General features: G+C 33.0%; 1 protein-coding gene across 2 annotated transcripts in view; it reads right to left on the bottom strand.

Annotated features, from left to right (window-relative positions):
• The window catches only part of LOC149079944 (atrial natriuretic peptide receptor 1-like), a 184,308-nt gene that overhangs the window by 7,136 nt on the left and 151,482 nt on the right, over positions 1 to 25,690 (bottom strand). For both annotated transcript variants that reach the window (XM_089238842.1, XM_089238841.1), the window contains exons 14-20: positions 23,378 to 23,533; positions 20,437 to 20,605; positions 12,961 to 13,110; positions 8,692 to 8,815; positions 2,801 to 2,869; positions 2,409 to 2,583; positions 1,503 to 1,601 (exon numbers count right to left, since the gene is read on the bottom strand). In XM_089238842.1, coding sequence (XP_089094968.1) covers positions 1,503 to 1,601; positions 2,409 to 2,583; positions 2,801 to 2,869; positions 8,692 to 8,815; positions 12,961 to 13,110; positions 20,437 to 20,605; positions 23,378 to 23,533 — 942 coding nt within the window. The remainder of the gene's footprint in view (positions 1 to 1,502; positions 1,602 to 2,408; positions 2,584 to 2,800; positions 2,870 to 8,691; positions 8,816 to 12,960; positions 13,111 to 20,436; positions 20,606 to 23,377; positions 23,534 to 25,690) is intronic.

Genomic DNA, 25,690 nt, shown 5'->3' with positions numbered 1-25,690 from the left:
TTTAGGGGGTATTCGCAAAAATATTCACAAAAATTTTTATGCTTTCTTATACGACAACAATTCTCAGTAACGTCGAAAGATATCGTATCATTTTAAGTGTTTTCTCGTCTTTTAACGTTTCTTTCGTCGGTTAAGACCAAAACAACAAAAGCGATGCAACAGATTCTTTTCGCATTTTGCATTCCGATCTCGAAGGGAATTGTGATGCAACTGGACGTAGGCTGCACGAAAAGTCTCAGCCAGGAACGGCGCTTTAGCATAAAATATCCCTGGCTTTACCGAATAAACGGGATTTGCTTCGGAATCTAGAAATAAATTGGACTACGGCCAACGAAGGAAAGGATCTTCTGTCACGAAGTTGACAGCCTCACTAGAACACAAGATGAAACGGTGATTCCATACTTGTTTGTAAATCTTTATTGCTCCATCTCACCAGGCACATACTTACCACGAAAACCATACATTTATGTGATAAATATTATTTCTTTCGCTATTGCTATTGATTTAGAGTCGCAAGGATTATTTATTAGTCATGCATTAAATAGTCTCCCCTTAATAAATTATTTCTAGAATGAAACTAATGTTGATAATTAAGATGAGAAATAAATTCTTATTTAGCATTGCATCTACTTCGTAAGAAAAGGTAGAGCAACAGAAATGATTATGGATGGTTCAAATATTGCTAGAGATCAATCGATGACTATGTTACCTAAAATAGAGATGTGAAACAGCACAATGTAAAGTATACAGGGTGATTCTAAATTCATGGGAAAAACTTTAAGAGGTGATATAAGACTCTTAAAGAAGCATTTTTGGTCATCATTGAACAGTCGAGTTGCAATAGCCAAGGGTGTTTTTAGAAAGTGCACAATAGCACTTGAACAAAAGTAAATATCATATTTTTCTGACGGATTTGCTGCAATAAGTGCAATCCTTCTAGGGTGCAGAGTATATTGTAATGTGGTAGGCCTTATGATGGTGCAACTTAGGTAACAGAAATTCTACAACAAGCCATTGTTTGGCACAGCATAACGTTGATGATCCTTGCACCAACGAAAAAGAAACTCCAATCCAATCCGAAGGTGCATATGCAACCTCGAATGTTTGATAGCATATATCGCAACAAATCCGTCGGAAAAATATATTTACTTTTGATGAAGTGCTATTGTTGTGCATTCTCTAAAAAAAAGCACCTTCTACCACCTTTGTTATTGCGATTGGGCCCCAAATTCTGTGATAAAAAATGTTTAGGTGTCTTATAAAACCTCTTAAAGCTTGTCTCATGAATTTAAAATCACCTTGTATGCCTATTTTCATGTAGTCTGGAAGTTATACGAACTTAAAAATACATGAATTAAGTAAATTAAAACGACTGAATGTGTGAATGATTACAGCAAACTGCCCGCACAAGAGTGCATTAAAAATTATCAACTGATGTTGGGAAATATCATGGAATTGTGTCCGAATGATTGAAAAAGTCAACATAGAAACTCGATACTTACGTTCTCCTGTCGATTCCATTCTAGATGCCGTGTTTACGGTATCTCCAAAGAGGCAATACCGTGGCATTCGTAAGCCAACCACTCCTGCTGCACATGGACCTGGAACAAAACATGTTGATATTCTGAATAAACTATAATATATTTTTATCTCTTGACATGCTGGAAATATAATAAATATTATAAAGAGAGATAGAAAAATATTGTTGAGCAATTCTTCCCACAAAAAATTATGGATACTCCTAAAACTACCAAATACATGCAATTAAAAAAAAACGTACACATGTAATTTATCGATAGAGGAATAATAAGGAATCGAGCTTGAAAAATTTTTTAAGACACATATTTACAACTATATAACAGTGAAAGTAAAAAGTTTCTAAAAAGTCACTTTTTTCATAAAGTGCTATTTATGTTTATTTTCGGACGATTTCAGGGTATTCGCAAATTCTCTCCTGAGGTATAAGTTTTTAAGTGCAACATTCGATGAGATATTCGAGGGAAAGGAGCTTTGTCCGGTAGTTTTTGCTATTCTTTCATAACTTTTCTCCGATTTTTGAATTAAAATACAGTATCTTAGTGAATATTGCACGTAGAAACATGGAATTTTTTCTGTTGACCTTAGGAGTTAGAGGACAAGGGGATCGTATACGAATTTAGATTTTTTTCATTTTGTTACACACTATTTTTTCACTCTCAAAACTGGTACAGTTTAATTTTTATACGCCTTTTGAGCATTTTTCAAACTGTAATCATACCTCTACGACGGACAGTTGATCAGATAAAGGCTACATTAGTACTTACAGCATACCCTGTATAGTATGGTATGTTTATTGAATTGTTGAATAATTTAATATACATAAACACATGCCAAGATTGTAAGAATTTTGTCTTGGCCAATGTACTTACCAGAATGAATTCCAATTCGAAGCTTCAATTGCTCGGCTGGCCTGTGTCTTATGCTGAAACTAAGAACTGCATCCAATAGAGCTATGGACATTCGGGCAATTTCTCGGGCATGAAGATTACCATTTCTCACCGGCAAGCCCGAAGCTACCATATAAGCATCTCCTATAGTTTCAACCTATCAAAATTAAAACTGTTAAAAAAATTGGAAGAAAAGCTAAAAATATATCAATCATTAAATGCGTAGTCTATGTTCGGTTCATACGGGAATGTTCGTTTATTTCCAATTATGACGAACATATGGAAAATAAATTTTGGTAAATTCTGGTAAACACGATTAGTTTTATAATAAGCGATAGAAATCTGCTCAATAATTTCAGTAATGTTAAACTTACCTTATAGACATCAAAGTTCTCGATAATTGAGTCGAAACAAACATAGAGGTCATTCAGAAAAGTCACGATCTATATTTAGAAATGAAATATATTTCAGTATAATTTGTAAATACGAACAAAAATATAGCGAATTCACTTGAATTACACATATTATTTCGTCGTTAAACAACTATAATTCTGCACTAATGCTCAAGAGTTCAGCAACAAAATCGAAAATGTTTATAAAAGTAAATGTTTTGATTATTTTTGTTTGAGTTTTTACACAGATAGCATAGGGTGACGCAAAGAACACTCTCTGGTTAAATTACAAAGAAAATAAAAAATCCAAAATTGAATAACTATTGTAGAAAAGAACAATCAATAACCTCGTATACTACCCACAAAAAGTTCAATGGTCATCCAATATGGGATATGACCACCTATGCTAGATGACAGGCTCGACATCGTCGATTCATACCAATAATGAGATTATCAATCACACTTTGCGGTATCAGGGTCTATTTAAGCGGAAGACTTGACTTGTGTGTGTGTCTGCGTGTGTTGGCAGCTCAGCGAGGCTTTAGGAACGGTCATGGAGAGCAGTTGAATGTTTTCCATGTATATATGTGTAACATATTCTCTATTGGGTTCAGGTCAAAAGAAAAGGGTGGCTATGCCATACGAGTCAGAGTTCCAGACTGATCGTAATGCTCGACAACATAAATTGTGTCAACTTTTGCATTATCGTCCATAAACATGGCATCAGGTCCCGTGACATAAAGAAATGAATGGTGCAAGGGTGTAATCTCGATAATGCCTCTAGTGAAGACATGAACGTCAATGCGGGCGCCAATAGCAATTTCTGTCCAGATAATCATATCGTTACAATGGACAATCATCAGTTTGTTTCTTAACATTTGAGCATGAGTGTAATAATAGCGTAACGTACTGAAGGATAAGACAAAGACATATAAAAACATATCTATATGTATAAAATTGATTTTCTGTCGTGAGTATGTTCTCTATAACATCTCCTATAATCTTCATGAAATTTTACATATATACCACATACCGGGTGCACAGGTAACAGGGCGTATGACATTTTATTGTCGAACCGCTGATCCCAGAGGCATATACAAAGAGTATTCAAATAACGTGTAGTAATCAGATATGCCATTCATGTTGCAAAGGGTTGTATCGTTATTAAAATAAAAATGTTAAATTTTGATACGGACAGCTTGTGCCCAAATACTCCGAAAGTTGTTGCCTCGTCTTTTCTGATGCCAACCAAAAATATTCCACGTTTCCAAGGGCAATATTCGGCGAGATACTCGAATTCGAAAAACGGAAGAAAGTTGGGAAAAACAGCATTTAAAAAAATGCGGGTGAAACGATTTTCCCGCATTTAATGATGTATTTTCGAACTCTCCTCAGTTTTTCGAAACGTGGAATGTATTTAGTTAGGGTAAGGAGAGACAGGGCAACAACATTTAATTGGGTTTTTGGGCACACGGGGAAGATATAAAATGTTAATTATTTTATTTTAGTAACTATACAACCCCTTGCAACATGAATGACATATCTGAGTACTACACGTTATTTGGATACTTTTCTAACTGGAAGTAAGCCTCTAGGACCAACGCTTCGTCAGTAAAATGTCATACGCCCTGTTAACTCTATGCACCTTTTATATACTAATAGGGGCCGACTTGAACAGTAGGCTACTTTAAAAGTTCATCAGAGTAGGGCAAATATCAGAAATTGGCAGAAAACTGTCGGGCTAAAATGGTTCGTATGCCACAACAATGTCTTTCTGGAGATTTACTTTAGATACCTTGGTTACCATATAAGGCGTTTCAGACGTGTTTATTCCTTTGTTTGTCACTTCTTCAACAAACACAAATACGCCATAACAGATAAAATACCCAACGAGTTGGCTGAAAAAAAGATGCCCATAAAAAATATGCATGTTGAATACATAGCTAAACTATATCAAAAATACAACAACCCAATAAGAGCAATAAAAAAAACCAATAATTATGATAAAATATCATTATACTACCCATAAAAAATTATGGTTGTCTCGTATAAGTATGTGTGTGTGTGTGTGTGGATAGCTTCACGATTTATCACAATATATTTATCGTAGTTATTTTTAAACGTGTATGTTGTGTGATAATTCAAGACCCCCGGAGGTAAGCTCTATTCTATTTATTCACAACCTTATTAGAGAAAAACTACCTGCGACACCACAACCCACAATTGCCCCACTTTAACCAGTTACTAATCGATACTGATGTCCCCTTGTTGAAGCAGTTGATTGACGATGTATTAATAACTGATGGCCCATTTTATCCATCCCGTTGAAAATGTTAAACACTTCACAATCGTATATATACCTCCCGCTCTTCCAATATCCTTCCACTATATCTGCGCTCTTTCAATATAAACATTTAAAAACCAAGTCTCTCTATATAGCTTAAGTCCCGTGTGCCATCAAGAGCACGCGTGGCATTTTTCTGCATCCCCTCGACCAAGTCAATGTCGCTCTCCAAGTGTCTCAAAATCTGACGGCCTACTCCATCTATCCAGGACGAACTAAGCACCGGAAAAGTCGAAGGATCATTATAGGAAAACGCGAAGCGAACTTTTTGAGAATGAAACCGAGCATTCTATTCGATTTTTTCACCACCGCTGAACAATGTTCAGACTACCTAAGCCGTTCATCAATAATAATACCCACATCGGTGATCCTAGTTGCATCCGGAATAAAAGCACCATTTCTCCATTTTGGTATGTTGTTCAAACCAAAATGAGCGACCATGCACTTGTGAACGATAAATGTCATGCTCCATTCATTTGCTCACGCTGCAATCGTTTTAGGTAGGTCTGGAGCAACTCCCTATCGCTTTGATTCCTGATTACTCCCATTAGCTTCACGTAAACTGCGAATTTGCTAACAATCCTATCGATACCCTGATCGAGTTTATCGATAAAAAGTGAAAAAGTATGGGGACAAGGACACTTCCTTGGATGACTCTACGCGTGACACCTGTCCAATCAGAAAATTCCCGGTTCACCATAACCCGTTGTGACCTATCACTTAAACACGATTCTGTCAAATTCAGCAAGTAGCCCACGATTCCGTGTAAACGCTTCAAGACAAGAGTTTATCATGGTGAACACGATCAAATTCTTCTGGAAATCAAGATAAACAACATCTACATTTTTGCCCTTACCTAAAGACTTAGTCACGTGATCATAGAAGAAAGGAGGTTGGTTACACGTAACTTCCTCTTTCTGAACCTATGCTGATTATCCAACAATACATTATTCTCGTCTTCACTTCACCAATTGCCTTTTGATAACGATTTCCAAAGTTTTCGAGAGGTATCTCATCAAACTCACTGGACGATAATTGGACACGGCTTTTCTACTACTCCTTTTAAATATCAGAACCACATTAGTAAGCTTCCAATCAATTAGGACAGCAGTATTACTCCTGTAAATCTACTTCCTCAGCAGCACTACTCCTGTAAATCTATGCGACTGGCCCAACAATTGATTAGCACATTCCCTGAGGACCCAAGGATAGATATCATCTGGTCCTGGTGCTTTGCTTGCACATACATTTTTTAGAAGTTTTAGGCCTTCCACATCTTCCACTTTAATTTGTTTGAGGACTATGTCATCCCATGCTACACTGATACTTTGTACATCGCCTTCACTATTAAAGACTGACGTGAAAAAGTCACTGAAAGTACTACACATACCAACATTGCTCTCTACCCTAGACCCTCTTATCGAGATGGAGGCCAACTGCCCCTTACATTTCATTATTGATGTACTTGAAAAATTATTTTGGGTCAGAGCCAATGTTATCTGCCAACCTAGATTCAACTTTTTTTTTACTATCCCTTATGGCTTCCGTCTACACCCTTCTTTTTTCAGTAAATGATGACAGGTGACTTCTTCCACTTTTATATTTTCTGAATGCCCTTCTCCTTTCAAGATAAAGATTACGCATGTTATCCGTGAACCACCATAGGGGGAGCGATATACAAACACGCTTTCTACGAACAAAGGGTATGGCATCTTGCAAAACAGAGGATACTTTTGTTCTGAATTCTTCCCGTTGACTTACCACACCCACTGATACCAATAGGTCTCTGAAAATTAAACCTAACCTTTCCTTTAAATGTTCGAAGTTGGTTCGTCGAAAACAATAATCCCAGTATATAGAGAAAATCCGGGCAACGCTGGCTATTTATCTAGCAGTATAATAAATTCTTTCATCTTGTTCTAGAAAGTAAAAATTTTTTAAATGCAATAAGTCTTGTGTGAAAAATAATATGGAGAAATTAAAAAAAATCACAAATAATCAATATTTTCCGTCAGCACTAATATGGATGCATTATATTTTTCACTGTTAAATAATCAAAAAACATGGCAAAGCCTTTCTGATTCTTGTATGAAAATATTATTTGCGTTATTAATTTCACCAGTAACCGCACATACGTCCAAGCAATGACGACAGCATGTAAATTAATCTATTATTTCACATTGAACTTCCTAGTCTTCCCGTTTTCATTTTCTGCTGCTGAGCAATGAATATATTATTCTATTCAAAGCTACGGTTCTTTTGTATTCTGTCCCGTCATTAATTACAGACAATCGTGACTTGTCTACATTCCATATTCTGAGTTCTTCTCAACTTATTGTTTTTCGTTGGCTTCAAAAACGTTTTCCTGTTTCTGCCGATTATTTATCAATCAGACTTTTTGTGTGCGTGAAGGATTACTGTTTTTAATCTAGTCTTTAAGTTTAAATGTCATTAATTGAATTTTTTCTTCTAATTTATGCTCTAATGACCGAGTAGAAAAGTCCATTTTTTTTAAATTGATGATAATTAACTTTTACGTTCTGGAATAATATTAAGTAAGTAATTTGGATGGTGACGTTATAAAAACCGTTTCCAATGACTTTTAAAATATTGAAGATTAATATTTCTTTCATATTTTAATTTATCAACTGGAAATTGTTTTCTCAAATTGTAAATTGTCATCATTCTGACTTGAAAATAAAATTCTGATTATTCAGCAGCGTCACAATAAAGAAAAAAAAAGGGATTAATGTAGATTTGTTTGGAGACGTGTAAAAAATTGTTTTTCTTGCGTAGAAAATTAAATTTTATTTACTGAATTTACCGATCGAATATACAAGGTGTGTAACTAACAGCACGCCCAGCATTTTACTGGCGAACCGTTGATGTTAGACGCATACTTGCAATTAGAAAACGTATCCAAATAACGTGTAGAACCGAGACACGTCATTTATATTGCGAGGAATTGTATAGTTATTAAAATAAAAAATTTACTTTTTATACGGCTATACCCTGTTCTTAAAAACTCAATTAGAAAGTTGTTGCGCTCCCTCTCCCGATCCCAAAGAAAAAGAATCCATGCCCTATGCACCGAGATATTTCAATTCGAAAAATGGAGAAACTGGAAAAATGGGGGCGGGAAACTAACAGAAAACGCCTTTACCCTCATTTATGCTGTTTCCCCCAACTTTTTTCCGTTTTTTTAAATCAAATATCTCAGTGAATATCGAAGAAATGTGTAATTGTTTTTCTTGGCATCAAGAGAGACAGAGGAAACAACTTTTCAATTGGGTTTTTGAGCACAAGGTGTCCATATAAAAATTTATTTTTCTATTTTAATAAACATACGACCCCTTGCAATGTGAATGACATATCTGAGGTCCACACGTTATTTGGGTACTTTTTCTTACTGGAAGTATGCCTCTAGGATCAACTGTTTGCTAGTAAAATGCGATGCATGCTGTTAGCTTATGTATCCTGTATATACTTACGCTACGCTTATCAGAAAATCGATCTCACACAGACTTACTTGCATCGGAGTACTTTGTGCAGACAAGGATGTGAATCCTACAATGTCGCTGAAGTATATGGAAACTCCATCGAAAGCTTCAGCTGTTACAGATTGGCCACGAATCAATTGGCTTGCTACTGATCTGGAAAATAAACGTTGCATCAAATAAAGTATTATTATTCTTGTACATGTTTACAGTGTATTTGAATGAACATTATTATATTTTTAGATTTCTCGTCAAAGTCTAAAGACGCAGTTTTCGAAATATTTCCTTCGCACGTCTAACAACTGAAAAAAACTTGCACTCGATATACTTCATTTTTCGGTATAAGAACTACTACAAGTATCGAGACGAATTACAACATCGTCTTGAATATCATTAATTATTCTTCTTACACAAATAAGATATGTTAAGCTAAATTTCTCTTAAATTTAAAACACATTTAATAAGGTATGATCTCTATTCGTGTCTAGAGTTTATTCGCAGCTGCTGAATATACTTAAAGTAGTAATAAGGCGACCATGTTTAACAGAAATTTCTTATTCCCGGGACGGCATTGAAACCAAATGATCCTTTGTTTCGTTTTATATTGACACTCTCGTACATAATTCCACGACATTTTTGAAACATCTCTCATTTTCTGGAAAAGAACGTAAAGAATCACTTAATACATTGAAAATTCTTTTGATTATTGTGAATTCAATCTAATTTCGTCAAAATTCCAATTTTGTGAGAGAAGTATGTTGAAAACTTCAAGTGAAGTTCACGCCGTGAAGTTCATGTCTTCAGACAAACGTGATAAAGAATGACCAGAGCTTAATTTTAACGTGTGAATTTTCGGCAATATTCGCATCCTCTCTGATACGACATAGGTCAAAGGCAATGTTTCTTAACCTATTTTCCACGGACCACCGGTGGTCCGCGACTATGGCATAGGCGTTAAGCAGGCAGACTCGATAAAATTATTCACCCGTTGTAATTTATATCAGCGATATCTACATGGGTTCAAATAAAACTATACCTTCATACTTAATTTCACTATACATCATCGAGGAGAATACAGAAAATTGCGATCCTAAATCCGGGATAACCCTAAATCTGGCTAAAAAATGTAATTCATTGCTTTAAATGCAATTTGCTAATTACTGCTAGAATTATTGAAGGGTGTGGAAATGAATGGCTGCTACAAATTGCAGTAAACAAAAATGTATTTCACGAAAAAATTATCCAAATGATGTGATGACCATATTTCATTGAGAAAAATAAAATTCATTAAACTGGGATCTGAAATAATAATCCGTAAAATACAAGACATTACCAATTGTCATCAAAAAATTGAGGACAAAACGTTAAACCTGACAAATATGTGAGGGGAATATTTATAATTTTTTGTTATAATAATCATAATATAATTTATATTATTAAAACGCTACGTATGTTCCAATGCAATTTTTGTTCCTCTTGATGCCTACTAACAACCCGCTGAGTTTGTCGGTCCATTAACAGAACGCCCTGTATTTTATCATGTACATATAGTTTTTATAATTGCATTTTTAATTTGGTTGCTGTATTTTAGAAAGATATAGCATCCATATTTGTTATAAGCATCTTTTTCTCAGCCATCTCATTGGTTATTTTGCCTGTTGTGGATTTGTATTTATATGTTGATAATATAACAAACATTTATTTGTGGTGCGAATTTATTGTGGTTATTTAATTAAGTAATAACACGTATAAATGCAGTGGTTCTATTCCATGATGAAAGTTAATTTCAGTTATGGTAAACAGCATATCACAGAGCAGCTGACACCGTTTTCAGAGCGAAACCTCAACTGTTGGACTGTATGTGTTTTTTTATCATGTATTCTCACGTACACAGTCAGACAGCGCGTGATCTATATTTACATTATCACTTCCAAACACATTTGGAGAGAGGGAAAGTATGGGGGAAAAACTTCTATATATAATATACAACAGATACTTATTAAAGGACAATAACTGAAACATGCGACATTTGCATTTATATTTAATTAATGAACATCATTCAGTGAAGAATTTCAGTATCGTTGACGCAATTTATCATCCAATGTGTGTGTGTGTGTGTGTGCATCTCTTATTCAATATACTGTATATGTATGTCAGCGTTGATTCGGGAAAATACGCTAAAATTACTGGAACACGCAACGTTGGTAAAATATGTAACTATATGCAAAACCTTCATTTGCAATATTACGCATAATCCAATATTAAAATAATATACAGGGTGCATTTATAGCTAACTCGTCGAACAGCAAATTCCTGGCGAACCATTAATCTTATAGGCTTACTTCCAATTACGTAAAGTATCCAAATGGAACTCAGATACGTCATTCATATTGCAAAGGGGGTTTTGTGTATAGTTATTTAAAATAATTAACTTCTTATATACAAACCCTGCGCTCAAAAACCCAATTAGAAAGTTGTTGCCCTGTCTCTTCCGAGGCCAACGAAAGAAATTCTACATTTCTAAGTGTAATATTTTTTGAGATATTTTTGAATACCAAAAATTGAGAAAAGTAGGAAAAAAACAGCTTAAACTAATGTGTTTAGAGGTGTCACCAGTTCAATACCCGGTTCATCCTTGTCAGAAACTTTCCTGACACAAACGGTGATATGACCCCATAAAAAGATTGCTACCGCAGGGAGCCCCACCAGGGTTTAGCGCATCAACCTCTCGGTGAGTATAAAAAACAAGCCTGCCGTTCGAAATCGGCAATAAATTGTAGGTCCCGGTCTAATTAGCCCTCGTGTGCAGAAAATGATCATGGTGCGACAAAAATGATCAATGACATAATGGGAAAGGCTGTAAAGAAGGGGAGAAAGAGAGTATGAGAGATGAGTAGAGATGAGGGAGAAATCCCTCATGCAGGCTGTTTTTCCCCATTTTTTTCAATTTTTCGAATTCAAATATCTCAATGAACATTGTATTTACAATCATGGAATTTCTTTCTCTGGCCTTAGAAGAGACGGGGTAGCAACTTTCTAATTTGGTTTTTGAATACAGGGTGCTCGTATAAAAAGTTAATTTTTTTATTTTAATAACTTGAAATAAACTTCTTGTTTTTAAATTGCAATTCCTTCAATACGAATGACGTATCTGATGTTCACCCGTTATTTGGGTACTTTTTCTATAAGGAAGTATGCCTCTGGGATCAACGGTTCACCTGCAATTCGCGGTTCTATCCGTTAGCTATGCACCCTGTGTGTTTAAATAATAGATAATTGTGGAATGACACATTTCTCTCCTTTGGTTCGCAACAGGACTGTATTTTCATCCATCTAAATATTTCCGATTCGCGAATTTTAGATATAGGACAGGTAACTGAGAATCAGTACAAAATTCGAAGCATTATCTATCTTTAAGAATATAATGATTTGCTAAAATTAAAACAAAAATGGTCTGAAGTTATCAATGCAATTTCTTTTATTGCGATTAGCGTCACAACATATGAATGAAAAGACAGATATCCTTTTATCTTTTATCATATTAATTGAAAATACGTTATTGAGTGAGTCTACCTTAGTAATTTAATATGCTCTCACAGTAAGAATTGAATCCCATTCCTATATTCAATTATCTATAGTATTTTTTTTGCTTTTTACAAACAGATCTGTATTTTTTTTCAAGATTGCTTGTTTTTGTATTACATTTAGAAGTTCCTGGAATTTCCGAATGACAAAAGCATCTCTTTGTTTTTCTGCACGCGTGTGTTTTTTATGTGTGTATCAAACATTAATCTCAACCTACGTTATCTACGTTTCTTGTTTTTTGTTTTCCTTCACATTCCGTGTCACATTCGCATTATACTACGCGGAAATGTAATATAAAATATATGTTTACTTTATTTTAGAGAAAACTAAAGTGCAAGTTTCTTACTTTTACGAAGAAAATTAATTTTGAAAAACGGATTTTTGCATAATTGATTCCACCAGGGAAATATTTTTTGAATCGAGAGACAACGCGATTCAACGCTAAAAAATGTTAAAATGTGGAAAATAAGTATTTTTTACGAACTAAGAGTTCGGAAAAATTTTGAAATTGGATTTTTATGATGTGCTCTTTTTTAGACCGTATTAACATTTAATAACTAAATATTGGATATAATTCTATTCGCAAAACGAAGACGTATTGTATCTATATAAATCATTCACAATTATACATAACGTTAATTAATTAATAATGATGTAATGTTATTTTGAAAATAGCATTATCAAACGGAATGAAGAGTGCCATTCAAATAACTCACTTCGGAAGAAGTTGATAGAGTAAATCTTCTGCTTTGCGTTTCTCTTCAAGATAATCGGCTGTCCTCTCTTCAACTAAGCTCTCAAGATTGGTGGCGTATTGTTCCATTCTCGATAAGAGATTGTCCAAGATATTACATGTCCTGTTTCCACTACAAGTAAATAAAGAAATATTGTTTTCCAAAAACAACTCAAAACATCAAATAACGTATTTATTTGCATATTTTAATCATCTTTGGGACTTGAGTGCTTCATTAGGAATGCAACAGGTGTATTTACCAACCGCCCCTCCAATCAAAAGAGTAAATAGTTATAGCAGAAATATTTTCCAATACGATTACTGAGATAAAGATTCTGTTATAATGACATTAAGACTATGTTATAACAACCTCGGTTCTACTGATACCTTTTCTATAACGTCAATCATTGGTGGTTACGGTGGATTTCTGTAGACAAGAAAATGTCAATGAACCTTGTTTATAACGTCAATGAAAAGGCAACGCCCTCAGATATTAAGATACACTTTCACAGATTATTTTTCGCTTTTGCTATTTTCATGGCATTTTCCTAAGAAATTCGTAAAATTAGAGCTGATTCACGGAATGTTCGTCTGTTATACTATCGATTCATAACGATGAATATTATAAGAATATATAAGACCCGTATATATATATATATATAAACAGGGAATTCCCATATTTTCTAGTAATTTTGCCCTTTCTGATCTTTTTTAACTATAAAAATCCCCCGCAGTTTTCTCTGGTTCCCCCCCCCCCCCAACGAAGCTTATTTTTATTTATAACCTTTACTAAAATTGAAGACAAAGATAATTTTCATAATTTAAATATTACATAGCCTAATAATGCATGTGACTATTTATAAATATTGATATTCATTACACATTCTGTGCCATGTTCACCTTTTTTTCGTGAACACGTTCTAATTCACTGTAGACTTTCTGTAGCACTTTGTACGCATCCAGGAGTGTTTATAAGCAATAATTTGCAATTTCGCTGACAATAGGAAACGGTTTATGTGAGACTTGGCTTTGTCTTGCTCTTAATTTCATGCATTATTCGGATGAAATACGATCACTCAAATTGTATTGAAATTTCAACTTAATGTATATAGTATTCAATTGCATCTGATTATATTTTTAATAATTTAAATGTCTGGAAAATATCATCCTTGGGTGTAACGACACTTTAGTTATAAGGATAAAATTTCACGGAATCTTCGATGTCGTTATAACCGAGTATGACTGTCGCTTGGCTGAAAATGAATGCTTTAAGAGTTAAGTGCTTTAGTTGAATTGCACACAACATTAGAAGTATCCATTTCCCATACAACACAAAACGCTAAATGGTGTGATTTCGAAAGAAAATCGTAAGATGAATACAGAAACTATCTATCGTCAACTATTAGATTGGAAAGATTGTTTCTTGGCAAAAAGTAACCGCACAGGCTATTTCTAAAGATAAAAAAGGAAAACTTATTTCCCCAAATAGAAGACTGAATTTTTTTGTTAAATTATTTTTACCCTTCTGGAGATATACCGTATGTTTGATCAGTCACGGCACGTCCTTAAATCATTGGTTTTCTACCTTGGCCGTAGTTTATCTCCTTAGTAGAATATTTATTTGCTTCTTCTTCGAAAGAAGCTCCTGCACTTTACAGAAGTTTAAGCAAAACGTTTAGAAATTTAAACCTATTAGAATTTGAATTGTTATTTATATTATACATCGTATGGGCGATATAATGGTAAACTTGAGTAGCACGTTGTCTTACAAAACAAAATTATAATAAGGACAAAAAGTTTTTTGACGTACGCATGCAGGGCTCAATTTCCGCATGGGCAACATGGGCAGTTGTCCGGGACCCCATGTTTTAGGGGCCCTCAAAATATATAATTGTATATATTTTACTCAAATTTTTATAAATTACATTGTATAAATGTTTTTTTAAATCAAAGAATTTTCCCTAAATCACATCATACTATTTCCAAAGTGCCCGTTATAAGAGAAAACCCTATTAAATATAAATTTTAATAGTATACCATTTAGTAATGGACTTTATACAGCATGTATAATGCACCTATTGCAAATATTAACTCCGCGACAAAAATATGTTTAAATGTGCCACACAGTCTTTTGTTCGATTCCTCAAAATTTATATATATATTTATAACTATAAATACTTCTGATTCAATATTTCACATCTTTTGACCGTAAAATGATTTATGATACGATGATAAGACAAGAAAGTTTGCATGTTTGATCAATATGAAACCCTCAAATCTTCATGAAGACTCTGCATATATATATTTGCAATGAAAAACTTTATGCATGTGATTTAAAAAAGCCGTTTTCAAATTAATCTTATCAATAGACGATATTGACGTATATTTTAATATCCAATAGCAAAATTCTTATTACTCGTATGCCGGCGTGTGCCATAATTCTAACTCACCATCAGATAAGAAATTTATTTGAATGTATTATATGAGAAAATTGCATTTGAATATAATTAATGTATTTGTAAATGCATATAATTACGAATGTGTATATATTTATAATTATTATTTATAATAATAATTTTGAGATAACTCAAAAACTAGATTTTGATAAGATTATCAATGTGATTTTGCTCATATGAGACTGTGAAAAAGCATTTATTGTTAGATATTTCGTGGAGAATTTTATATTGAATTTCTCATTTAAAATAGTGCATATTCTTTTTCTGATGTGTTTACAAACAACATGTTTGCTGACGTACCAAACCTCTTCGACCTTAGACGAAGGGGGGCCCCAATACCTCTTTTGCACAAGGCCCATCGGGTCCTGTACGCATGTTGATGCAATCAAGATATTCATATTTGGCTATCCTCTTTTATTGTGTTAGAAACACAATCAGTTTTAAATACACAAGGCAAAACTTTACCCTATTTCGCAAAAAAATAATTTTATTTTAACATGCATTGAATTTTATTTTACATGAAACAAATCTCAACATTTTTGGTTGCTGAAAAGTCCAGAGATTCGTTTCGATTTGACAGCGAGCAAGAAATATCCGCTCTTAGAAAATATTTGGTTGTTACAGCAACATCTAGAAACACACACCCGAATGTTTGTTTTCAATTGTAATCCGAAAGGAATTTCACGAGGCAATGCGCCTTTTTTTGCTGATCTCGGAGTGCGGCTAATGCGTTTGATTACGGCGATTATGAGGCGGAGAGCACGTACGTTGCTAGGAAAACAATAGTCTGTCGGAAACGTTTGCATCCATTAAAGAGTCGAGAACCAATCGTAAATTGAATGTTGATGGTACTAGGACCATCTGCAAATGTTGCCAAAGGAATCTAGATAACCAATTTACCACTCCCTCTGATCTCAATTTCATTTGTCTAATGCTATTTTAGCACCAAATAGACGCCCGTAAAATTTTTAGTCAGCAGCAGGAATGCAAGATATTTTCAAAGTAATTTTTCTTGTAGCTGAATATTCTATGACTACTTATATTCAAAAAAGTCACTAAATGTAATGAAAAAAATAAGCTACATGAATTTTTTATGGCTAGAATTTTTTTTTTTGCTGTTGACTTCAATTTATAAGCGATAATATCGCGCGCGTTATAAGCGATTACCATCGCTTTTTGCTAAAAAACCACTTCGAATTTTCTCACGACTGAAGTAATTTTTTTAAATTATGTTATATTCATATCTAATATTATTCAATGTAATTTTCAAGTTAAAAGACAAATTTTCTAATTGCTAAATAAAATAATTAATTACAAAGCTTTTAACTGCATGAAATTTTCCATGTAAAAAATAACGCTAATTTTTTGTTTTATTCATAGTTCAATTCCTCCAGTTCTGAACTAATTACTAATTTAGATCAATTGGAACTAATACGAAGTTTTGAAGATTTCAATCAGTAGAAATTAATTAGGCAAAGTTATGATTTTCGATAATGAAAAAAGATAAGAGGATGTGCGTACATTTAATTAATAATATTCTTTGGGTTTCACGATTGAAGGACTTGGCTTCCTGTATGTGATTTTCAAAATTTATAGAAAACATGTTTAAGGTATCCGACTACGTTGAAAACGTCATTTTGAAACACAATACCGATTTTTATTTATTATGAAAGTCCTGTTTGTTGTGATTCCAAAACAGGTTTTGTTTTGTTTGTTTAACGCTTAGAATAGAAGTCACGCTCACTTTACTGTTGCAGTTTTGCATACAAGTAATCTGTGAATAAGAATTTTAAACGCGTTTTACGAAGAATGATATTTTCGACATTTTACTTGCGTTTGAAACATGATTTCTAAAAATCTGTCTATGGCATTATTACGAAATTTTACTATGGTATTCTGCTATATATTGTTGGGTTATGAACCAAAATATAACGTCTATCATATATAAGGATGTATATTCGTCTAATTACAGTGTTTTATATACGATATGTAGGATAAACTTTCAAAACATTTTCACTTGCATTAACAGATTTGAGTGTAACTTATAAGAATACCACACAATCCTTTGAATTTTGGTTCATAACCTGCACCATCACTAGCTGAATGTACTGTGAAAATAACAATACATTCCATTCCTTAAAAATAAATAAAACCGAAATAAAAAACGGTTTGCAGGGTTAGCATTGCTAAGGTCACGGAAATTTTTTAAGAAAGGAAAAAATAACTAAAAAAACAGCCAATAAAACAGCCTGGTACGAGTGACTTCGTTGGACATATGCAAATGAGACGGTTATAAGAACTTGCGCTCCTAATCCAAAAAACAGTTCATCATTGTAAACAGTGTATGTGGACCTCCCGCATTCTACCGTTGCTGGATTTGTGACTCGCTTGGAATGTGTTATACCCTATGGTGGTGGTCACGTGGAACACATACTGCTATAATAAACGATTTGGAGGTATTCTATTCGTTATTTGCGTATCTTTTCTTTGACTTGTGTACGTCTGCGCCACCTATCGGCTGTTTTTAGGGGGTTTTTTTCGGTCTTAAAAAAATTCCCGTGACCTAGCGGTGCTAATCCTGGAAACCGTATTTTATTTCTGTTATTTTTCCGGTTTGTATGAATTTTTAAAGTTTCTACAGACTTTTTGCCCACCCTGTATATATAAAATAGCATGTCCTGACTGATTCATCATCACCGAGCCGAAACCACTGAAGCTATGAGCATAAAATTTCATCAAAGGTTTTGTATCATGTCGTAAAGACTAAGAAAGCGTTTTTGAAATTCGACACCTAAGGGGATTCAAAGGTAACATAGAGAAGCTTTCATCATGACATATGGTCAAAAGTTTTATTTCATGACGTAAAGATTAACTAAGAAGGGATTTTTCGAAATTCGAAAATTAAAGGGGTTCAATAAGGTCATATATGGAGAAATCCCGCCCACAGCAGAAACCACTGAAGCTATAAATTTAAAATTTGGTCAGTATTTTGGTTTTGTAATGTAGAGACTCACTCTGAGAAGAGATGTCTGGTTATATGGAACAGTCATCACTGAGCCGAAATCACTAAAAAGTCATTATTATATTTTATAATAGTATAAATTTTATATAGTACGACGTGGATACCCACTAAGATTGGATTTCTGAAAATACCTCCCCCCAAGGGGGTCACGAGGGGTTCAAATGTTATATGGGGGAAATCATCACCCAGCAATTTTGAGATCATCAAATCCACGCGAGCAAAGCAGCGGGTAACAGGTAGTTTGGCATAAAAATGAGAGGTAGTCCAAAATGTTTATCATTGTTTTCACCATTTTCTTACACTTTCTATAAAAAAATGTTATCAAAGCACCATTTTATAGAAAGTGCTCTCGAACGTAGTCGGATACCTTAATACAGCAGAAGAAGATCCGAAAAGCAATTATACATCAGATTCACCAAAATATCTAGGGAATACAATAGAGAATACCTCACATTTCTAGAGAGCCTTTTTTTTTATTGTTGCGTTTAGTAATGAATGGTCAATGTCTGGTAATGTACGTTTCCTTTGGAGATAACACCGGAAAAGATTTGACATTTTATCCGTGTTCTTACCTAGTGTATACATATATATGTGACTGTCTTCTTTTAGATGACCGTATTTCTTTCTTTTTTATTTTTCCTAAGGAAAGGAACCGGCTGTTGCGCTAATGATTATATTTACTTAGGCTCTCCTAAATTTCTCACGACGGGAAGACGGAAAAGAAAATAGAAGAGAGAGACGATGAAAAGTTACGGAGATGAGAAAAAAATATCAGAAGAAAAATGTTAAGAAGGAAAGAAAAATACAAGGGTTATAGGGAGTGAGAAACAACAACAAAGCATACTAGGAAACCGCCCTTTGTACATGGTAAACATCTCGCACCAACTAAAAAAAGCACTTTTCTATTAAGAAGTTTTCTTAATCTTGGTAAGTCTTTGGCGTGTCATTTTTATATAACATGGCATTATCTCCATAGAAATTAAAGTGAAACATAAAATGCTTCCATAATCTTGAATATGACTTTACTAAAAATATAAATATGATCATCATTTACGTGTTACTGGAAACAAAATGCCTGAAATTTCATCGTTATCACGAACGAGGTATGAAATATTTTCACGGTAATGCGATAAATCTGGTTTTTTTTTTTTTTGCGTAATAACCGGTTATTATGCATAATCGCCAATCGTCTCGGTAAGTTTGAAAAGTGTATCACTTTGACCGGTGATTATGCACAACATCCACGAGTGTCGTTGTTAAGTTTGATAAGTACTAAAAAAATTGTCACATTTACCCCTTTCAAAACCGAGCGTGCGCATTAATTTTTCGGAATTTTTTAAAGATACTTTTGAATTTTTGATACTCAAAAAATACATTACAAACATAAATGTCAGAAAATCAAATTTTTTTTCAAATTTTCAATTGTTTTTTAATTTTTCGTGAAGAAATAATTCCCTTCGTTTAAATTATTTTCAGCCAAAATGATGCAGGATATATTCACATTTACATACAAATTTTTCCAGAATTTTATTATTAAATTTTATGTAATGAATCACACTTTTCCCGGAAACACTTTGTCCTGGAAGCCATATTAAAAACCCCCGAAAGTTAGCTCCCAAAATTCATATTTACCATATTTCTAACTAAAATCTCACACAATTCTTTAAGTCAGAGCTTAACACCCTGAGGTTAAAAATAAGTTCCACAGTGAGAAAAAGCGACCACACCACATTTGTTCATGTGGGGTCTGAAAGGGGTACATAATACCCCAGCATGATAACAAAAGTGATAATTTTTTAGTATCCATTAAATTTATCAACGACGCTTAGGTACATGCATAATATATGCATAATCGCCAATAAAAGTGATAAATTTATGGGAATTTATCGAACTTACCAAAATAGTCGGTGATTATGCATAATAACCGTATTTATCACATTTACCGTAACATTATCATCTATGAAAATTGAATAGTGCTCACCCATTGATTTTGCGAATAGTTGAATTTATTGAATGGAAATCTGGTCTTTCAGCGGAATTCTCTGCCCAACACTTTCGAATCATCTGAACGACATCATCTTCACAAGTGCCATCAGCTAATAGTGGACGGAATGTAGGCACTCGACCTTCTTTGATGTTTTCGATGATTTCTGTAATGGCACAGTATATGTGAACGTAAAACTCATTATAAGCTAGTTGTTGCTTTGAATATTTATGGTGAGAATGGACACATGCGTATAGGATGATTTACGAAGAGATCTCGAAAGAAATAAAAATTCTGCGATTTATTCTGAAATTGAAATTCGGCGGTGATGATTTATGTGAAATGATAATTGGAAAAAAATAGAAATTAGAAACATTTTTACGGTCCTGAGTAAAAAAAAAACTGAATTAATAAAATTTGCGTCTTTCTTAATTCTGCTTGAAAGATATTTATTTATTTGTTATCCACTGTAACATGTGGTTGAAAATTTGACGAAACATCAGGGATAGATATTCTTGCTTTCTGCTACTTTTCACGGTTTTTCGAAGTTTTAGTTATTTCAGAGCTCGTAAAAAGTTTCGAAAATCAAGAATTTCAACCACCAATATGTCTGTGAATTTTTATCGAAATGTCATGATATTTTTTTCACTAAAATTATGAGAAGAGCAACTTTTACTGGTTGACATTTTTTTGATTAGGGACATACGAAGTTTCAAATTTTGTATTTCATTCATTTACCATTCCTCGGAGGTGTCGCTATCGCAGTTGGATTTCCCTCATATTTCATTTGTCATATTTTACGTCAATTTCAGAGTCAACCCACGGAGAGTTTTTATTTCTTACTGAAAATCCACGGGAAATGCTTCTAATTGATTTATAAATTTGGTATATTTCACGCATTTTCCCAAAGATGACACTGTAATATAAAAAAAACCAATTTCAATACTTTCAGCATATCAGTGAAACCTCGATATAACGATAATATGTGGACCAAGACAAAATATCATCATAGAACAATTATCGTTATATTAAGAGGGAACATTATCGTCATGTGCCATCAACTTATATTGCAGTGGCATCTTTTCTACTTCAGCGTTTTTACTATACCACTAAAAAATGCGCTTACGAGTACTTATTGTTGTTTAAAAATTTCAATTGATCAGTTAATAAACAAAATTGAGTAAGACATACAGTATTTAGATGACTCTGTAAAGACGTTTATCGCGAAACATTTTGGAGCATCACATAAAAGTAACAAAACCGGAAATTTCATCTACATTTACGGTTATCAGTCAGTACAAATATCGATATTAGATGATCCTCGGAAGAACTAAAAAATGGGGCAAGTTTAAAAATATATTGGAGAATGTTTCGAGCGAAAGATAAAAAAATATCGTTGTAGCGGTTTCAAAATCACCTCAAAAATATCGTTATAGAGGGATTTATCGTAGTAAAGGATATTGTTGTATCGAGAGGAGTCTAACGTTCGATTATAGTTGATTCCAAACAAGACTTAAAAAATATCATCCCAGAAGAATTTTTTGTTATATCGAGTATCGTTGTAGACGGATTTTTTGAGCGAAGTTTCGCTGTATCCACCATTTTAGCGACCACATGCATATTCGCTTAAAAATTCACTGTTCAAAATTTACAAGATCTTAGAAAAGACTCATCAAATGTGCATTTTTATAGCTACTCATTTTTTTTTCATTATTCACTTTAATGTTGAAATGTATAACTCACCAAGAATATCCCACAATATTGTGCGGATATTCTCCGGATATAGAATCCTCTCATATAAATTTTGTTCAGTAACGCTGTAAAATGTTTTGTTTAAATTTAAAATGAACTGCAATATTTGCATGAACTTTTCATCTAACAGTTTCTCTGGCCCAAGTCAGATGCAAGAATGAATTAAGTAATGATAAATTACAAAAATATTAATGTTTACCATTATGTATAATGAATATTAATGAATGAAGTATAATGAATATTAATGAATGAAGTATAATGGATATTAATGAATGAAGTACAATGAATATTACTTAATGAATGAAGTACAATGAATATTACTTAATGAATGAAGTACAATGAATATTACTTAATGAATGAAGTACAATGAATATTACTTAATGAATGAAGTACAATGAATATTACTTAATGAATGAAGTACAATGAATATTACTTAATGAATGAAGTACAATGAATATTACTTAATGAATGAAGTACAATGAATATTACTTAATGAATGAAGTACAATGAATATTACTTAATGAATGAAGTACAATGAATATTACTTAATGAATGAAGTACAATGAATATTACTTAATGAAATATTTTTTTGTTCGAATGTTGTAGCATCTCAAATTGGTGTCGACTTGTATAAAAAAAATACACTGAATACAGTTTTACGAAGAACAGGGTGATCCAAAAGTCACGCAACTCGTTATAAAATATTTAACTTTTGAAATGCTACAGAGGAATGTAGTTGTATATCACAATATATGGTCAAAATGTGACGATCGTGAATAGAATCGCCAATTCTTTTTACCAGGTTTGTGGTCACTTTCCTCAGGGTTAGGCTTTTCAATATCTGATTGAATGTTCTTTTTGAATTTAAACACCAGAATTTTTGGTGCACCCAATCAGCATGCATGGAAATTGAAGGGAAAAAAATAGCTTTTCATTAAAAAAAAATTATATTGCCGCCATTTATCTAAAAAAATTGAATTAAAATCAGTAGAATTTTTAAAAAATTATATATTTCATAGCGGGTAGCGTGACTTTTGAATCACTCTGTATATCAATAAAAATGTGGTATATCATGTAATTTCATAAAACCAATTCGTTCAAAGTGAAGATTCGAATGGACGTTATTTCCACGTTTTACGATTATGTTTCGCAAAATAATAAACTCCGAAACATAAAGTTTACTAACCTTTCGGAGACATTTCAAACGGTCCAAGATAGAAACAACCTTGACGTACTACTATCTCATGAGCGATTATCGCGAATGAGTAAACGTCGCCCTTCGGCGTACCTTCAGGAGGAGCATTAGTGTTACGCAGCAATTCGGGAGCCGTCCACAGTTTTCCTAAAAAAAAAAAGGAAGACCATCCAATATGTTTAACCCATTATATCCTGACAGTACATTAAAGTACCGGGTTAAACAATTTGTTTTGAACTAATTGTTTCAAAAATATTTTTTTTTGTCTTTAATCAGAGCTAAAATGACCTACCAAATAATTTACATGATAACTATTTATTATTATCATTGCATTTACAGTTTTATTTTAATTAATCAAAAATTTTCTTCTTATTCTACTTTTCAAAATGTCGTATATAAAAGGTTAAATACTATTTTGAGGTTAGAAAAACCTTTTTTCTCCCTTCGAAGGCTTGATATTTCCTAAAATGAAAGTAAACGATATTGAGTTTCAAGAAATTTTTCTCGTAAAAGAATAAAAAAAAACGGAATACTTTCGATGATTTCACTTAGAAAACCATCAAAGAGTTAGAAACGACGAAATTCAGGTGGGAATAATATGGTGGATAATTTACTAAATTAAATTATACTCCAGATGATAATAATTAAAAATTATATTCTAAAATTTTTGTGATTTACTTTAATGAAAATGTTTCAATTTTATGAAGATAAATATTCCATATAACAATTCTAAATTGAAGAAAATAATTTGACGTTATGAGTAAAAATGAATTACTCAAAATTACCAGAGTAAATAAACAATTGTAAATATAATAATAAAAATTAACACTTCTAATTGAAATTATAATATTATTATTTAGTTATTTTCTATTTGAACATTTGACAAGCTCAACTATTCGAGTATTATCACTTTAATATATAGTAGTGCTCAAAAGTCTTTTGATAACCATAAATTGTGCCTGCAAAATTTGTTTTTGAATTTTTCTAATGAAATCTATCCTACGAGACATAAACGCGGAGTTTCATTACAAACTATTATGAACAAAATTTTGCATATCTAAACATTTTAAATTCAGAAAAAAAAATTAATTAATTTTTATTTTGTCTCTAAAGTATTAAAATCAGTCATGTATCACAGTCATGTATCAGTCATGTATCAGTCATGTATCAGTCACACTATAACGAAGTAGAATAAGTCAACACATTGTTTGGAAGCAATTTAGATTGTAAAACTACTTACCATGTTTTGGTATGGACTCAATAAGTTTCCCTCATGATCAGTGGATATTTTTCCATCGAATTTAAATATAGTAATTTCTGGCTCCGACTTTTGTCTATCGAACTCGATTCATGAATGTTTGATGGTATTCAAGTTATGGCTCTGACTTCACCACGCATAAAACTCTCAGTTTGTTGCCTTTCACGTAATGTCTAGAAACATTTGAGCTATATTTACGGTCATTCTGAAGCTGGAATTTCGGTAAGAGCAGCGTGTGTCTTGTCGTAAAGAACGACATGCAGTTTTGAAAGATTGGAATAATTCTCCCTCTTCTTTGCTTTTCTGTAATTAAGTAATAACGATTTTTTTCTCACTTGGAAGACAACCAAACAACCCCATAATGTTCAACCGATGTTTTACAAGTGACAAACATTTGATCCATGTTTTGAATTAAATTCATCAGGTTTTTTGACTAGTAGGCAGTTCGAGGATCTCTTTGCTTGCATCTTGATTATGCTATCTATCGTATCTGTTGTTTTCTTTGGTCGTATTGAAAGAAAATTACTTTTTCAAGTTACCGAGGTTATTAAACATGGTTCTAAAAATTATGAACTGTCTTGAAATATCAAAATTACTTGCCACTCGAGCTTGGCTTCACCCCCTAGCCTTAATTACGCTTTCACGAAAAAAAAATCCACAGAATATTTTTAATGCGTGTTTTACAGTTTTCATTACGTGTTCTTCATAATCCTACTATAAATTCATATTAAATAAGTATCACAATTACTTCCATATTTGATTAAACTATATTTGTCAAAACACTTTTGACGTGTCCAAAAACAAAAAATTGGACAATGAAAGTTCACTAACCCCAAACGAACAAATTTCAGTTACAGATGTTGTTAAATATCTTCCTTTTTTTTTACATATGTAAAGGTCAGATCAGTGCATGCAAATGAGTTGTTACTACAAACATTATTGCATTTGAATCGTCCAGTGCCATTCAGATTTTTTTTTTTCAGAAAGTAAAAAAAAAAACTTGTAGAGTGCATTTTTCAAGCTGACGCTTGTTGAAATGTTAATTT

Source organism: Pholcus phalangioides, unplaced genomic scaffold (genome assembly GCF_987345545.1).
Source record: "Pholcus phalangioides strain wild (caught in Gottingen) unplaced genomic scaffold, Ppha-v1.0 ptg000011l_1, whole genome shotgun sequence".
In the NCBI taxonomy this organism is placed as follows: Eukaryota; Metazoa; Arthropoda; class Arachnida; order Araneae; family Pholcidae; genus Pholcus; species Pholcus phalangioides.
This window is presented reverse-complemented; position numbering and strand designations above follow the sequence as displayed.